The following is a 17328-nucleotide window of genomic DNA, read 5'->3' on the forward strand; positions in this document are numbered from 1 at the left end:
TACCTTAGGACTCACTAAATCCTCACCTACATGCACATCATTCTCAGGTCTATTGTCTCCAACCTAAATATCCGGCTGCCTATTTAGCATCAAAATTCAGGCAGCCCAAGATCAAGCCCCCCCCAGCAAGCCTAAGTACCCTCACAGAACCTCCTTCCCCCACATCTCTAAACCCACCAAAGCACCTCTCTCTACCTGACCACACACTGCTCCCATCTTAGGCTGCCCACCTTCCTTTCACACCTGGACCATTATTACAGCCACTACCACCCCCACTGCCTCTAGTGGGGGAGTGTGGGGTGAGACCCTCAGGCTACCCAGGCTGGCAGACTGGAAGGGATAACTGCTGAGATGAGACAGGGCAGTGGTTTAGATCGGGGTGGTGCCTGTGGTGAAGAGAGATTGAGCATCCACGCATCTTCCAAACTGGAGTTAGTGAAGTAGCAGTAACTGGGAGAAGATGCTGGCGGAGGTTCAGGGGAGAGGATGGAGACATTTCTGTGTAAAGATGACCTGGAAATACAGAGGAAAAGGGAGAAAGGGGGCAAAGGAAAAGGGCAGTCACTGCCTTGAGATGAGCTTAGAGGCAAGGACTGGGCCAGACATGCTACCCTGGAAATCAAAATGAGTGATGTCTGCTTAAGTAGATCCAGGATTTAGCCTGAGAGCTGGCGATCTCTGTCTTCAGTGGAGAATAAACTGGCAGAGATAAAGTGGCGTAGGAGACAGAAGGAAAAGCAAGTGTGGACTGCAATGATAGAACTAAAGATGAGAACATGAAATGTCCATCAGATTTAGCAATGAGATTCGCTGTAGTAAAAGGATCGGCTAATCAGAAGTACAAAGTGTAGCCACAGAAGCAGTTTCTCCAGAGCAGGAAGTGGTGAATCCATGGAGACAGAAGGCAACTGCAAGGCGTAAGAGGAAAGGGGGCTCTGCCGGATCCTAAATGTGTGACTTTCGGCAGGTGCCTTCTTCTGTTAGATGGTGGGGATGACAAGGGCTGCGTGACATGACCCACAAAAGGCACTGGCACAGCCTCACGAACACGGTAAGTGCAAGGAGAAAAGGCAGGACCCCACGAGGCCTCAGAGGCCAACCTGGGTGTCCACGGGCAGCAACCAGGCTTACTCGGACTCCCTTCCTCTGCCCAGTGGAAGCAGGAAAGAGGGTCTGGCATGCAAGGGGCTTAAAAAGCATGACTATGGTACCAGTGAGTGGGTGGTGGCACTGACTCTGGTGGCCGCGGGGGGAAGTTGGGGCTACAAGCACATGGTTGGAATGGGCAGAAGACAGGAGGACAAGACTGGAGGTGACTCAGGCTGAGGCCCAGGAGGGGCAGCAGCAACAGAGGAAGCTGATCACATGGCCCTGGGCAGCAGTTCCCACCCCCCAGCGTCCCTCCAGCTCCACAGCCTGCCCTAGCCAGCAGCACCACCACCTACACGTGCCCAGGAAAGTGTGCAAAGGTGGCCACCCTTGGGAAACGGCACTGGGCTGACCCCGCGCAGGCTGTGCCCTCCCTGCAGGTGGGCAGACCATGACTCTCGACAACAGCCGAGAGGGAGGGGACTGTGGGGTCAAACTCCCTCCTCCCTCGGTGATCCAACCCCACTCTCCTGTGCCCCTCTGTCCCTTGGAACATTGCCTCCCATATGTGGTCCCTCCCAGGCCAGTCTCCTCGCCTGAAGCCAAGGGGCACAAAGAGGCCAGAGAGCCTTGGGGTTTCCTTCTGTTTCAAAGGCTGCTTTATATAAAACCTTCATTGGCTTCACCAGGGATGCAGGCACCAAGTAATACCAAAATGAGATACAAATGTTGCTCTCTCTCCAAGGAGGTTTTTAAATCATTTTGCACAGCAGAAACAAAAAATTCAAAGTCAACCTCCACCAAGACTCCATCTAAAAATCTGCCTCTCCTCAAGCAGCCTTTTGAGCCTCCCACATACAACCCCTCCGCTACTATATCCAACTGAGGCAAACTCCCAGGCAGTTTCAGGCAAGCACAAGGCAAGGAGTAGAAGCCCCGCCCTTTCTCCATGGGCTAATCGATGAACAGCTCCATTCCTCCCTTTCTACTGGCCTGAAATAACCAGACTCCCCCCATTCCCTGAAAAGATGTCAACACTAGCAGCCCTTTCTGTTTTTCTGTCTGGCCCTTCCAGATATGCTTTTTCTACTAGCTTACTCACTTCTGTCACATAATTGTCCATAATCTGTCCAATACCCAAGGAAATCCTGCCCAGGGGAGAAGTCCTGTCATTCCAAACACACCTTCCCAGGATCTACAGTGTAAAACAACCTGGAACTGCCCTTCCAAAAGTAGCTTGTTAAAAGTCACAGGCACAGAATTAAGAATTCATCTACCCAGTAAGTTTGCAGAACCTTGAAACGTTTTTCAACGTTCACACAAGGCTATACACACCAAAGTTAACACAAAGACGACACTCTCCAAGGCCACACTGACAAAAAGTATGATTAGACTGTAATACAGAGTTGCTTGCCTTATATTTACCAGATTCAACACGACACAAAACTAAAGCCAGCTGAACAAAGAACAGCTCTCTCCCGAAGTGGCTCCACTGAGTGATGCTGAATTTCAAAACTACACAGCAAGTTGAACAAAGCTATACTGAAGAGCAACTTAAATACAGAGAATCCTCACCGACATGGTCCACTTTTTTTTTTTTTAATACATATACATTTCCTTACTGGTTATTAGTTCAGACTGAATTTTTAAGAATTTATCTTGATGTCTTAGAAAAATACACTTGTCCTTTCTCGCTTTGATTCAGGTAGTAGACAATCATAAAACTGAGTAAGTCTTAAAAAAAAGAGTCCATCCACAGATCCCATTGTGGAAGGTTCCAGGAACCCCTCCCCAGGTTAACAGTCAGGGGATCTTCAATAGCTCAAGGAGTGCTCCAACAGCTCCAAAATAACCCTGAAAACAAAAAGAAAGAAAAATAAGAGAAATTCTCCTTAGACTTACTTATACTACCATAAATATGATTACTAGTATTAAAGCCAACACGGCCCTTAATTCCTGCCACTCATTTCCTGACGCCCATTTTGCTTGAGCCCAAGGCCAGCAGAGAAGTTCTGAGGAGCTCCCAGGCAGGGGAGGGCACTCTGGCACATCAGACCAGAGCCCTCAGTGGGGGCCCCACAAGCTCTGAGGCCCACAGTGGCCACCACCTCTGGTTAAGAGAGAGTACCTGGGCCATCTCCTGGGGAATGAGGCGATGAGAAGCAATGGGGGCCTGGAGCATTTCAAGACAATTCCAGAATGAAGGGAAGACGAGACATGAAGTGCAATGGAGGAGGAGCAGGGACAAGTCACTGAGGGTGAGGGCCCTGTTGGGCTGGAGGTGGAGAGCAAAGAATGGGGTGGGATGGGTTCAAGACTTGGCCTGAAGAAGAGAATGAGGGTGGCAAGGAGGCTGAGGTCCCTCCCCCACATCCGGTCACACCACCCCTGAGAACAAAGACACAGGAGCAAGAGATGTAGAGAGCAAGGAAGGGGGCTCCATACAGGATGTGCAAAGCTGAGGTACCCTAGGCAGCCAAGCAGCCACACCCACCAGATGTCTAGATCTGGAGCCGGGCAGCAGCCAGGACAACAGAACCCTCAGGCACCATGTAGAGACAGGTGAGGTCAGGAGCAACATCTGAAGAACAGAGGCACCGGAGGGGAAGGCAGAAACGTGAGACAGAGAAGCAGCGGCTGAAGAAGACCATGCTGGACCATCTCCTGAATTAAGCAATCGAGGTCAAAAACAACCAACACGTGAATAAATTAAAAAGAAAACAGAAAATGAGACAAAACCCACACTGGCAGAGAGGAACTGCCAGTAACAGAGAATAATCGTACAATGATACAGGATCTGTCAGTCTCCAAAGGATGCAATCACACGGTAAAGCACTGCGAGAGAGAAGTGAACACAAAGGGAGTGGGAAGATCCTGAAAGACCTGCTGTGGAAGAGAAGAACACATGGTAAGTCTCTGAAACACTATAAATAACTAAGGTTCTGTCTATTTTCCAAGAAAAGCTTCTTCAAAGAGCATGCGCCCACACAAGAGAGGCCTGCCCTTTCACTCTATTTCTTGGCTTTAAAAGAAAAAGCAGCCACAAGAATACACAATAGAGAAAAGACAGTCTCTTCAAAAAGTGGTCCTGGGAAAACTGCACAGCTATGTGTAAAAGTATGAAATCAGAACACTTCCTAATACCATACACAAAGATAAACTCTAAATGGATTAAGACCTTAACATAAGACCAGAAACTATAAAACTCTTAGAGGAAAACATAGGCAGAACACTCGATGACATAAATCAAAGCAAGGTCTGCTATGACCCATCTCCTAGTGTAATGGAAATAAAAACAAAACTAAAATAAACAAAAATTTAAAAATTAAAAGCTTTTGCACAGCAAAGTAAACTATAAACAAGGTGAAAAGACAACCCTCAGAATGGGAAAAAATAATAGCAAAGGAAACAACCGACAAGGAATTAATTTCCAAAATATACAAGCAGCTCATACAACTCAGTATCAGAAAAACAAACAACCCAATCAAAAAGTAGGAAAAAGACCTAAAAAGACATTTCTCTAAAGAAGACATACATAGCCATAGCCATAAACAGATGGCTAACAAGAACATGAAAAGATGCTCAATTTTAGAGAAATGCAAATCAAAACTTCAATGAGATACCTATCACCTCACACCAGTCAGAATGCCCATCATCAAAAAGTCTACACACAATAAATGCTGGAGAGGGTGTGGAGAAAAGGGAACCCTCTTGCATTGTTGGTGAAAATTTATATTGATACAAACACCATGAAGAACAGTATGGAGATTCCTTAAAAAACTAGGAATAAAATTTCCATATGAAATCCCCTTACGAGGCAAATACCCTGAGGAAACCAGAACTGAGAGAGCACATGTAACCCAATGTTCACTGCAGCGCTATTTACAACAGCTAGGACATGGACGCAACCCAGACGTTCACCAACAGACGAATGGATGAAGAAGCTGTGGGACATATACACAATGGAATATTACTCAGCCATACAAAGGAACACATTTGAGTTGATTCTAATTAGGTAGATGACCCTAGAGCCTAGTATACAGACTGAAGTCAGAACGAGAAAAAACAAATATTGCATATTAAAGCATATATATAGAAACTAGAAAGGTGGTACTGATGAATCTATATGCGGGGCAGCAACAGAGACAGATGCAGAGAACAGATGTGTGGACGGGGGCTGGGGTGGGGAGAGCAGGACAAACATGTAAAGCTGCCAGGGGAATTGCTGTGTGACTCAGAGAGCTCCCACTGTGCTCTGTGACAGCCTAGAGCGATGGGAAGTGGGAGGAGGTTCAAGGAGGGCACATACGTACACCGACGGCTGATTCATGTTTGTGTATGGTAGAAATCAACACAATACTGTAAATCAATTATTTTTCAATTAAAAATAAATTAAAAAAAAAAAGCGCCCACACAGACGTGTTACGACAAAGTCAGAAACTGTAGGAGGACACAGCTGGGCAAGACTCCACAACACTCAGAAACCCTCAGCCACAGCCAGAGGACAGAAGTCAAGGGCGTTCACTTTATTATTATTATTAAATCTGTGGCCATGCCCTGCAGCAAGCAGACTTAGTTCCCAATCCAGGGATTAAACCAGAGCCTCCTGCAGGGGAAACACAGAGTCATAATAGTTAGTTACACACTTTATTTTACATGATATTCTATATCTGAGTTTTATTTTACAACAAAAGAAGGGATAAAGTTAGCCATTATACTGAGTTCCACTCCAGACCCAAGCTACTATCTAGTAAAAGACAGAGGTTGTTACAAGCCAAGAAGTGTTAAGATGAGAACAGTGAACAATGAAAAAGAAAGGCTTGAAAACAATCTATACAAAGCTTTCACAACAGTAAGCACAATGACTTCACTGTGCAGGCAGGAGTGTATTTCATGACTCAGAGAACCTAAAATAATCAGAGCTCCACAAGTACAGAGATCAACATCAGAGCCAGAGGCCTAAATGAAAATGGAAAATACAAGGACGAACAGCAAACAGGCTAGCCAGAGAGGAAAACCAAACTTCATAAAGGGTCATACCCTAAAGTAAGTATGCAGACGCAATTGTGAAAAGTGTTCATGCTAACAGTATCTACAATCCACTTTAACACTTGAAAGAGTCCAACTGCCCCAACACCAAGGGGAGGAAAGACAAAGTCCCTTTCATAGCTCTGGTTTTACTGTTCCTCAAATCAGAAAGACACTTTCCAAAATAGGATATCAGGTTGGGCAATTCAAGTATTCTTTTTCACATAGCCTATGTGTTAAGTTCTTACAACAGTGTGGCTCTAATCCTGGAATGCTTTTTACTGATGGAGTTTGGTTTGAGGACATGCATCTTAAATAAAATAATTGGCACAAGAACTATATTAACATGATAAAAACTGACATCGAAAAATGAAAAAAGAACTCAGAGTTAAGTACACTTACAACGTAAGTACAAACTGCAACGGGGAAAATACAAAGGATGGTTCGGAAAAGAAAATGGCATCAGGAATATAGCTGGATGTTTGTCAAGACTTTCTTCTTTAAAATTGCTAAAGCTCACAATGAAATTAACCAATATTTACCTTACGTTAAATCAGGTAAGAAATAGCTTTTGAACATGAACAAAGTTAACCATATTATACAAGTACAGAAACAATAAATACTGCTTTAAATTCCAGCATAGGGTGAACAGCATGCCCTTTATGAAGGTAACATGTCACAGGAAATAACTCTGCTTACCTCATGTTCCGAAAAAAGTGCTTTCAACTGTCCCTTGGACCAATAATCCAAAGCATATGCCAAAAGCCGCATGGCGATCGTATTAATTCTCAAGAAATTTCCAACAAATACCACCTGGTTAATGTTCTGAGCACATCAAAAAAAGGCAATTAGTTTTCATGTTAATTTCTGTTCTCTCATAAAAGCTACCCCAAAGACAGTATCATGTACATAGTTTCTGTTAGTTGACTATTGATACAAAGAAAGTATTTACATTTACTTCAGTTGATCCAGGGCTACTTAAATTTGAGCCCCAGACAACTCTAAACCCACTTCAAAGCATGCCAGAAAATGTCACAGGAGAATAAAGATTAGGAAAAGCATTTGAATTAACATGACAAACCATAACTACAATTAAATACAAAATTTTATACAGATAAGTTAAAAAAAAAATACTAAGACCAATTCAAAGAAGAAAAGTAACACACAGGCAAATTATAAGAGAAAATATTACATACACAAAAATTCAACCTCACTAAATAAGCAAAAAAAGTAAAATTTTAGAGCCATTAAAAGTTAGCAAAGACTCTAGATGTTGACAGTTTCCTTCCATGGATGTCTGAATGACCCAAGATCTTACATACTACATACTGTGAAGGAAGAATCGAAACAAAGGCAGACAGAGCTGGAAAAAAGTCTGCAAGTCTGTCATTACTAAGCTGTACCAGAGCAAGAGAGGCCAGCCAGGAGGAATGCCTGGGGGCTTCCCTGGTGGCGGAGCACCTTCATCTGGGCCCACCACTGAAGCTTGACTACACCAACTTAGTATGGATTTAGCATTGTTTCACACAAAACACTGAAGGACAAGCAAATTCCAAGGCAGTTTTAAAGTTGAGCTCCTATAGTGAACAACTGGGCATTCTTGATAACGCTGAATATCCACACAGGGAAAGGAAATAACATTGTACTTTATAAGCACTGTAAGTAGAAAACACAGTCTTAAATAAAACTGTATTTCAAATAGGCACTAAAAGAAAAAAAAGTCAGCAAAACAACTCTAACTAACCCCCAATATTAGTCAAGTTGTGGTAAAACCGATCCATTCATTCACTGCTAAAAATGATCTAAAATGGTGTGGCCCTTGTGCAAAGGCATCTTGGCAATATCCATCAAGATTCATAACCATGGTATTCTTTTAATATTTATTTTATCTCTTTACTTAGCAGCTCCAGGTCTTGGTTGCATCATGTGGGATCTAGTTCCCTGACTAAGCAGCAAACCCGGGCCTCCTGCACTGGGAGCGTGGAGTCTCAGCCACCGGACCACCACGCAAGTCCCACAGGTATGATATTCTTTAGATGAGAAATCTCACTCCTGAATAAATCCTTTATCAAGAATAAATCCAGGGACCTCCCTGATGGTCCAGTGGTAAGACATCAAACTCCCAATGCAGGGGGCCTGGGTTCAATCCCTGGTCAGGGAACTAGATCCCACATGCCGCAAGAAGACCCCATTGCAGTCAAATAAACAAAAAGAAGCATTAAAAAAAAAAAAAAAAAAAAAGAATAAATCCATCCAAGGAAATAGTTTCACGCTTAAAAATGTTTTATCACAGAGTGATCACTGACAAGCAACCAAATGCCCAGTTCTATGTGAATGACTTATGATAGAAAAAGAAATCAAATATACAACCCTGCAATTTATAATACATAAGTAAAAAACAAAATTGTATGTACATCAACTAAAATATCTTAAAATACATAGGCACAGGAAAAGGAACGTGCAACAAAGAAAATAGAAGTGTTCAAACATTCAAATAAAGAATTTTAAATTTCTTCATGAAAATAGTGTCTTTTTAATTAAAAATGAGACAATCCTTTTGTAACTTGAGATTTCTTTAAGTCACATGCCTGAATTATCTATTCAAAAGCCTTATTTTAAACAAAGTGTATAAATAGGGACAAGTTACACCAACTGGATCCCCAAGGAAGGCCATTCTTAGTTCTTTCATAGCCCTGTACAATGCTGCTTGACCTGAATGCTACAAGGCAGCACTGTAAAGAAGCTGAAAGCACAAAGACAGCTCTGCTGCAGCCAGCGGGAGCGGAGCAGGGTGGGCGCGCCTCGGCCCACTCAGTGTCTCCCAGCTTCAGTGCCTTCCTCTGGATTCACTCCCAGGGCCTCTTGAGCTCAACGGTGAGCATGGCATCTATATTCAGCATCGCCACCCTTCACCACCACCCAACAGTCCCCTTTATCTGCAAAACTGGCTACCTTCCCTACCTTCCTCTGCTTTCTGCTCTACTTCTAGACAGTAGCAGTGTTTATCTTGAGTAAGAAAATAAAAATCTGTTCAGGTTAATCTACATGTGAAGCAGTTTAACTATGCCAATGAAACAAAATCCACCACTTACAACTACATTTAGGCACTGTTCGGAGAAGACAAGACGTTGTATACAAGGTGGGGCCCACACAGTAAGTTCTGTATTTTCCTCAGAGCAACTAAAGAAATCCATGTCCCCTTACTTCATTAAGGGCACACATTCTTGCTATTGAGCCAATGTTGTTGGTGATGGTGATCAAAGTCGCTCTGGCAAGGTCCTCTTTACTCACAGCCTCTCGCTTCTCCTTGCTCATCATGTTTCCAAAGCTGTGATGGAAAATAAATAAATAAATGGTTGCTAAACCAAAGGTAGAACAGCATAACAGAACAAAAGTAACTTTCAGGGCAACACTGTTCAAATCTTCGAACTTTTGTTACAAAATAACAGAACATCTGCTCAAAAAGAAAGGCAACTTGAAGAACTCAAGCATTCTGAATGAGCAAATGGCATTCCCTGAGGTTTCTATGAAATCCAGCTTTGACACCAGGTTCAGCCTGCAATGGGGAGACCCAAGTTCGATTCCTGGATGGGGAAGATTCCCTGGAGGAGGTGGGGGAGGGCATGGCAACCCACTCCAGTATTCTTGCCTGGAGAATCCCCATAGACAGAGGAGCCTGGCGGGCTACAGTCCATGGAGTTGCAAAGAGTCAGACACGACTGAGCAACTAAGCACACACATCTGCACAGGAAGATCCACTGAAGGCACCATGCTCCTTCTGAAACCAGGCTAAGTTCCAGGAACATGCCTCAATTAGTGATCTTCTCCCAACTGTAGAGCTGTTCCACTCAGCTGAATGGTCACATTCACATCCGGTAAATTGCTTTATCTGAGCAAAGCAAAGTACAGACAGCTGAGTCCCTAAGTAAACTAAGAGTTTCCGATTTCCCTAGAAGATCAAGTATTTCAAAGCACCCGACAAGCACAGAGAGAAGTCGCTCAGTCATGTCTGACTCTTTGCAACCCCATGGACTGTAGCCTACCAGGTTCCTCCGTCCATGGGATTTTTCAGGCAAGTGTACTGGAGTGGATTGCCATTTCCTTCTCCAGGGGATGTTCCTGACCCAGGGATCGAACCCAGGTCTCCCACACTGCAGGCAGACACTTTACTGTCAGAGCCACCAGGGAAGCCTGATGAGCAAAACGGATACATAAATAACTATGAGTTATCACAAACCCAACCAATCAGAAAAGGGATCTTATCATTCATCAAATGTTGCAAACACAGAAAATGAAATCTACAGAATTTACAAAATACCTAAAATTAGTAAACAAGTATACAAGTGCCTTTTCTTAGTATTAAAAGCCTTGCACCCAGACGTCCCTGGTGATACAGTGGATAAGAATCTGCCTGACAATGCAGAGGCCACAGGCTCCATCCCTGGTCCAGGAAGATCCCATAAGCCAAATCTTATTAAATATTTAAAATGTTTATTAAAATATTAAACTTATTAAACATTAAAAAATGGTGATCATCATTAGTCATCAGTAAAATACAAATCAAAATGAGACATCCTTCTATACCTGTTAAGGCAGTTAAAACCCAAAAGATACATGTTGTATATCAATACAATGGAATGTTATTCAAATAAAAGGAACAAAGTACTGATTTATGCTACAACATGGATGAACGTTGAAAATGTTATGCTAAGTGAAAGAAGCCAGTCACAAAAATCACTTGTATGATGATGCCACATAGAGACAAAAAACAGACTAGTGTTTACCAGGAACTATGGGAAGAGGGAGGGAATGGGAAGAGAGAGCTAATGGAAACAAGGTTTCTTTCTGGGATGATGAAAATATTCCAAAATTACATTACAAAGATGACTGCAAAATTCTATAAATATACTAGAAACTACTAAATTGTACACTTTAAACAGCTGACTTCAGAGCATGCAAAGCTATTTAAAGAGTAAAAAACAGACCCAATACTTAATATTTTATTCCCGTATTATTTTAAAGTTTTCTTGGGGTGTATATAACTGACTTACAGCACTGTGATAGTTTCAGGTGCACAGCAAAGTCTATCTGTTACACACACACGCGTATCTACTTTGTAGATTCTTTCCCACACAGGACACTGGAGTACTGAGTCGAGTTCCCCGTGCTGTACGGTAGGGCCTTACTAGTTGTCTGTTTTATGTGCAGCAGTGTGTGTGTGTCACCCCAATCTTTCAATTTACCCCTCCCTCCTCCTCTTACCACTCCCCCACCATAATGGGAAGTTTATTTTCTACATCTGCAACTCTGTTTTGGTATTGTAGGTAAGTTCATTTGTAGCTTTTTTTTAAGATTCTGCATGAAATATCATGTATTTGTTCTTCTCTGACTTACCTGACTCAGCATGAGACTCTCTAGGTTCATCCATGTTACTGCAAATGATTTTGTTCTTTTTTACAGCTGATAATATCCCACTGTACATCCCGTATTTCTTAGAGCATACATGCCCCTTCCCTTACCTTGAAGCCACAGCCCAGCCTGGCAGTCCAAACCTCTCATAGTCCCCTCCATAAATGTCTCTCACTAGTTTATCCACTTTGGTGCTATCTCCACGTGATGCCATTTCCAGAGCTTCTTCAAATGTGGTACAACCAGTAAGAAGACAGCAAAGACCAAAAAAAGTTCCTCCTCCAAGACTGTGATTAAAAACAAACATAGTATTGAAACATTTTTCAAAATAAGAGGAAAGTAGAATTTATGAACTGAAAACCATATTCATGTATCAATCCAATTTTGCCCCATCTCCATTATGCAGATGCCACTAGTAGAAAACAAGGTTGTGAAAAGATAAAAACAAAGCGCCTAACAGACACTTTGAGGATAACATATTCACATAAGCCAACAAAGTGGCAAAACACAGGGCCCACCTCCTTATGTTGCCAATGCACACTGGGCACCTGCTGGGTACCAGGAGCCTCAGGTACAGATCAGCCCACCAGGGCCACGGTGGCACCTCTTTCCTTTCTCTCTCCAATTACAAGCCCCGCGTCATCCTCATCCAAGAGTCTTGTCATCCAGGGTCTTTAGCCCCCTCTACCCTACTAGAACTCCTCCATGAATATGTTTTCTCTCTCAAAATTATTCCTTTCTTTCTTTAACTTACACATGTTCGAAACTTGCTTATCCCAATCTCCAGCTCCTGTTTTTCAAGTGATCACTAATCCTTAAACCAAAAAGTATTTATGTTCATCTGCCACCTAATCCTCCCTTTTAACTACCTTCCCCCAATTATCTTTCCACTGCTCAGCACCTCAACTTCCAGCTCACAACATCCCCTAGCTACATATGTGTATGTATGAATGTAAAATCTAGACCAGTTTCAAAGGCTGGATCTTGCCTTGCCCTCTCCTTATAAATGCCACCTAGCAGCTTTGGTTACTTTATGGTATAGACACAGCATACACTACCTGAGGACAGGGACCATGGGTGCAATGAGGCTGATGAGATAGTTTGTAAAACTATGGCAATGAAACTTCAGGATTAGAGATTAAAGAAAAGTAGATCATGAAATCATAATTTTCAAAGAGTAACAATATTTGCTTGCATAATCCCACAGAAATATACCTTTCACATAATTTTAACAAGTTCTTGAAGATGTACTGATAAACAATACTGGAAAACTCAGTTTTAACCCATTATAATATCAAGAATAAACAATGACCTTTATATAAAAGACCTACCTGGTACCCGTGACCCTCTTATAATTATCTTTGGAATATACTGCTAAGATGCTAACCCCAGAGCCAATGTTCACGAGCAGCAGAGGGTATGGATTTTTCAAATCAAATGGTAACTTCTGACATTTTTCAGAATCAGCAGGGTTTTCAAAGTAATAGCACTGTGACCGTCCATTGAATCCAACTGAGTCAATATATAAAATTCCTTTTATTAAGCAATCTAGTTCATCAAGTTTGCAAAGCTGAAGATCACCTATCTGTAATGAAATAAAAATATATGCAGATTTTTTTAACAAGCCAAACAGCAATAAAAATTCCATTTAATAAGGCATAATATGTCCTTTACATAAGACAAACCATAAAAGTGCTCATTGATGTGTATTATTTGTGCATTCTTTACAGAGCAGATCACAACAAACTGTGGAAAATTCTTAAAGAGATGAGAAATACCAGACCACCCGACCTGTCTCTTGAGAAATCTGTATACAGGTCAAGAAGCAACAGTTAGAACTGGACATGGAACAAGAGACCGGTTCCAAACAGGAAAAGGAGTATGTCAAGGCTGTACATTGTCACCCTGCTTATTTAACTTATATGCAGAGTATATTATGAGAAACACTGGGCTGGATGAAGCACAAGCTGGAATCAAGATTGCCAGGAGAAATATCAATAACCTCAGTTATGCAGATGACACCACCCTTATGGCAGAAAGTGAAGAACTAAAGAGCCTCTTGATGAAAGTGAAAGAGGAAAGTGAAAAAGTTGGCTTAAAAGTCAACAGTCAGAAAACTAAGATCATGGCATCCAGTCCATCACTTCATGGCAAATAGATGGGCAAACAATGAAAACAGTGACAGACTTTATTTTCTTAAGCTCCAAAGTCACTGCAGACGGTGACTGCAGCCATGAAATTAAAAGACGCTTGCTCCTTGGAAGAAAAGTCATGACCAACCTAGACAGCTTATTAAAAAGCAGAGACATTACTTTGCCAACAAAGGTCCATCTAGTAAAAGCTATAGTTTTTCCAGTAGTCGTGTATGGATGTGAGAGTTGGACTATATAAAGAAAGCTGAGCACCAAAGAATTGATGCTTTTGAACTGTGGTGTTGGAGAAGACTCTTGAGAGTCCCTTGGACTGCAAGGAGACCCAACCAGTCCATCCTAGAGGAAATCAATCCTGAATATTCATTGGAATGACTGATGCTGTAGCTGAAACTCCAATACTTTGGCCACCTTATGCAAAGAACTGACTCGTTGGAAAAGACCCTGATGCTAGCAAAGATTGAAGGCAGGAGGAGAAGGGAACGACAGAGGATAGGATGGTTGGATGGCATCACCGACTCAATGGACATGAGTTAGAGTAAACTCCAGTAGTTAGTGATGGACAGGGAGGCCTGGCGTGCTGCAGTCCATGGGGTCGCAAAGAGTCGGACACAACTGAGCAACTGAACTGAACTGAACTACACAACAGATCTGCTTTTGTTGTCTGGAGACAACAAATATAGGGAAGGACTGTCAAGATTCCTGCTCCCACAGATCCAATACACTCTACCTATAAACCACCACAGGAGCTGAAGAAATGTGCCAAAAACCCAAGCAGAAACCAAGATACCTGTTATGGGGACCACAGGGCAGGAGCACAGCTAAGGCCACAGTCCCATCAGAAATCAAACTCTAAGAAATCTAAGACGCAAGGACCTAGAAACATATGGTGCGAGCAACAAGCACTCTTAACATCTACCTTCCAAAGACTACCTTCAAGGCTATACAGCAGTATTAAAGCAGGCCACAATTTATATTAATAACAACCAGCCAAAGGACTGAAAGTGGCCAGGGGACTTCCCCGGTATCCACTGGTTAAGATTCCACCTTCCAACACAGGGGGCCCAAAGAAAGTAAAATATTTCACTATTTAAACTGGTGATAACCTGCGGGGGGTGGAGGGAGTTTAGCACAATCAAAATTTAAAAGTTAAAAGTGTCATTTTCTAGTCATAAGATACACAGTTGAGAATTCACCACTCAAATTAAGCCTTCTTAATAAAAATTCCAGATACTGTAGTCCCTGTGATAGAGGCAAATAACATTAATGTTATCTGCTTTATGATCTAAATGACTGTATGTAAATAATTACTGGATGTTGTCCATAAAAAGGACAAAAGCAATGAAACAACCACTAGAAAGTTAGGAACAATGTTATTTGTATTGTGGGTGTATAAATAAGTCTTTCTCAGGCCATAAAACATAAATAAGTGTTATCAACTTAATTTCATTTAAATAGTTCAGAAAGAATGATTAAATTATTATTCGTATTATGGAACACTGTATAGTAATTAAGAATGAAGAGGATCCTTATGCACATTTTTTTGTTTATTTTTCTCTTGGGCATGCTATGCAGTGTGTGGCATCTTAGCTCCCCAACCAAGGACAGAACTCATGCCCTGTGCAGTCGAAGTGTGGAGTCTTAACCACTGGACACCACCAGGGAAATCCCAAGAATGAAGAGGATCTTTACTCAATTAAGATCAAGTGGGAAGAATTCCAAGACAAGTCAAAAAAAATAAGTAAGCTGAGAAATATTTTATAAAATGATTCAATCTACCTATCTTTAAACCATGTTTAGATGCCCATGTTTATGTCAGTCATGCACAGAGAAACAAAAGATACACAAACCTTTAACAGTGCTAACTTTGGAGAGATGATATAAACTTTCACTTTTTACCTATGAACTTCTACCCCAACCTTCAAACAAACGCTACCAGCATATCTATCTATTCAATATATGCAACAAAGATGCCTCAACTCCATAAAACAACTATTTCTGTTTACAACCAAGTTTAGCCCCGTAAGTCCTCCCCCTTTTCATTCAACTCTTGTTTGATTACATTTATATTCAATTTATTCTGATCCAGAGGAGATGGAAGTTAACAGGTAACTTCATTTTAATCCTTAATTAATCCCTAATTAAGAATATTAAGTTACTCCTCGGATAAAACCCAAACCCTTGAAAATGTTCATGGCTGTACTTATTTCATCTGCTCATGCCCTCCCTGTCACAATGAATTCAATTTTGACTTCCTGACACTTGAATCTCAAGTGTCAGCATTTTCATTAGTGGCCTAAGTGAAATCAAAGTAGTTTTCTGCCACTGTATGCCAACTAAGACCTCCTTTTATCTTTCCCATCCTGTTGTGCCATTATTCCTAATGAATCTCAGGCTAATTGACATAGTAATATGTCTAATACATAGGTTATTTCATCAAATTACTCATAATGTAGGTGTTGTACCAACAAGAAAACTCAATACAAGGAAATCTGATTCACATTAAAAAAGAGACAGGATAAACTCCGTATTATTAGAAATATTTCACTGTGGTTTATTAAATAATCATCACTCCCAATGCACAAGCAGCATTAGTAAGGCATTTCATTTTCATACAGTTTCCAAGAACAGCACTGATGCACACAGATTAGAAACCCCAACAGCCTAGGAGGCAACTAAGGTCTAAAAGCTACTCTGCCTCTCTCCTTGGATTACTACACAACCTCTGGTGGTGGTTTTGTTGCTAAGTCACGTCTGACTCTAGTGACCCCATGGACTGTAGCCTGCCAGGCTCCTCTGTCCATAAGATTCTCCAGGCAAGAATACTGGAATGGGTTGCCATTTCCTCCTCCAGGGGATCTTCCCAACCCAGGGATTGAATCCAGGTCTCCTGCATTGTAGGCAGATTCTTTACCAACGGAGCTATGAGGGAAGCCCTTATTCTCTCTGAATGGTTTTCGAATATGTTTCAAAGGCACCTCTCCAGTTAGAGAAATATGTAGGTTTTCTTCTTTCAGTCAGTTCAGTCGCTCAGTCGTGTCTGACTCTGCGACCCCATGGACTGCAGCACGACAGGCTTCCCTGTCCGTCATCAACTCCTGGAGCTTGCTCAAACTCATGCTATCGGGGTGGTGATGCCTATCAGTTTCACCCTTACCTATCAGTTACAATCCAGAGTCCACTACAACCTCAAAGGAAGGGGACCTCCTCTCCTCCTGCTATCTTTCCATTAACTCACAGGGAGAAAAGAAACCACGAAAAACTCAAGCAAAACCTCATTTTAAAATTCATGTCAAAAAAAAATAAATAAATAAAAATAAAATTCATGTCAATCCTATTTATGGTTATACTCAGGTTATGGGAGAAAGAAGATAGAGGACAAAGAAAGAAGTCACAAACACACACTGACACTCAAGCAGGGAGATGGATGAAAAATAACATAAGCAAAGACAGAATCTCTGCAATTTCACTGGTGGCATAAAAACCATGGTCACTGAAGATATTTTAAATCTACACTGCTCCCTGAAGATGAGAGTCCTGGCAAATTCATTTATCAATTCTACCATCTATGCCCACATCCACCCTCAAAAGACCTAGCCTCAAGGACTTACAGACGCTTACTGAATGAAAACAAAATCAAGTGCCCACTGGC

At 41.8% G+C, this 17328-nt stretch overlaps 1 protein-coding gene across 2 annotated transcripts in view; it reads right to left on the reverse strand.

The window, feature by feature from the left end:
* Nucleotides 1-2490: 2490 nt before the first annotated feature.
* The window catches only part of PANK2 (pantothenate kinase 2), a 28996-nt gene continuing 14158 nt past the window's right edge, over nucleotides 2491-17328 (reverse strand). The window contains exons 3-7 of one of the 2 annotated variants that reach the window (XM_055544293.1): nucleotides 12858-13111; nucleotides 11637-11813; nucleotides 9322-9445; nucleotides 6817-6942; nucleotides 2491-2943 (exon numbers count right to left, since the gene is read on the reverse strand). In XM_055544293.1, the coding sequence (XP_055400268.1) occupies nucleotides 2893-2943; nucleotides 6817-6942; nucleotides 9322-9445; nucleotides 11637-11813; nucleotides 12858-13111 (732 nt within the window). In that variant the 3' untranslated portion in view covers nucleotides 2491-2892. Of the gene's footprint in view, nucleotides 2944-6816; nucleotides 6943-9209; nucleotides 9446-11636; nucleotides 11814-12857; nucleotides 13112-17328 lie in introns of those variants that run through there. The other variant, XR_008701578.1, reaches the window with a different exon arrangement.

The sequence above is a fragment of the Bubalus kerabau genome, chromosome 13 (genome assembly GCF_029407905.1).
Source record: "Bubalus kerabau isolate K-KA32 ecotype Philippines breed swamp buffalo chromosome 13, PCC_UOA_SB_1v2, whole genome shotgun sequence".
Lineage (NCBI taxonomy): Eukaryota > Metazoa > Chordata > Mammalia > Artiodactyla > Bovidae > Bubalus > Bubalus kerabau.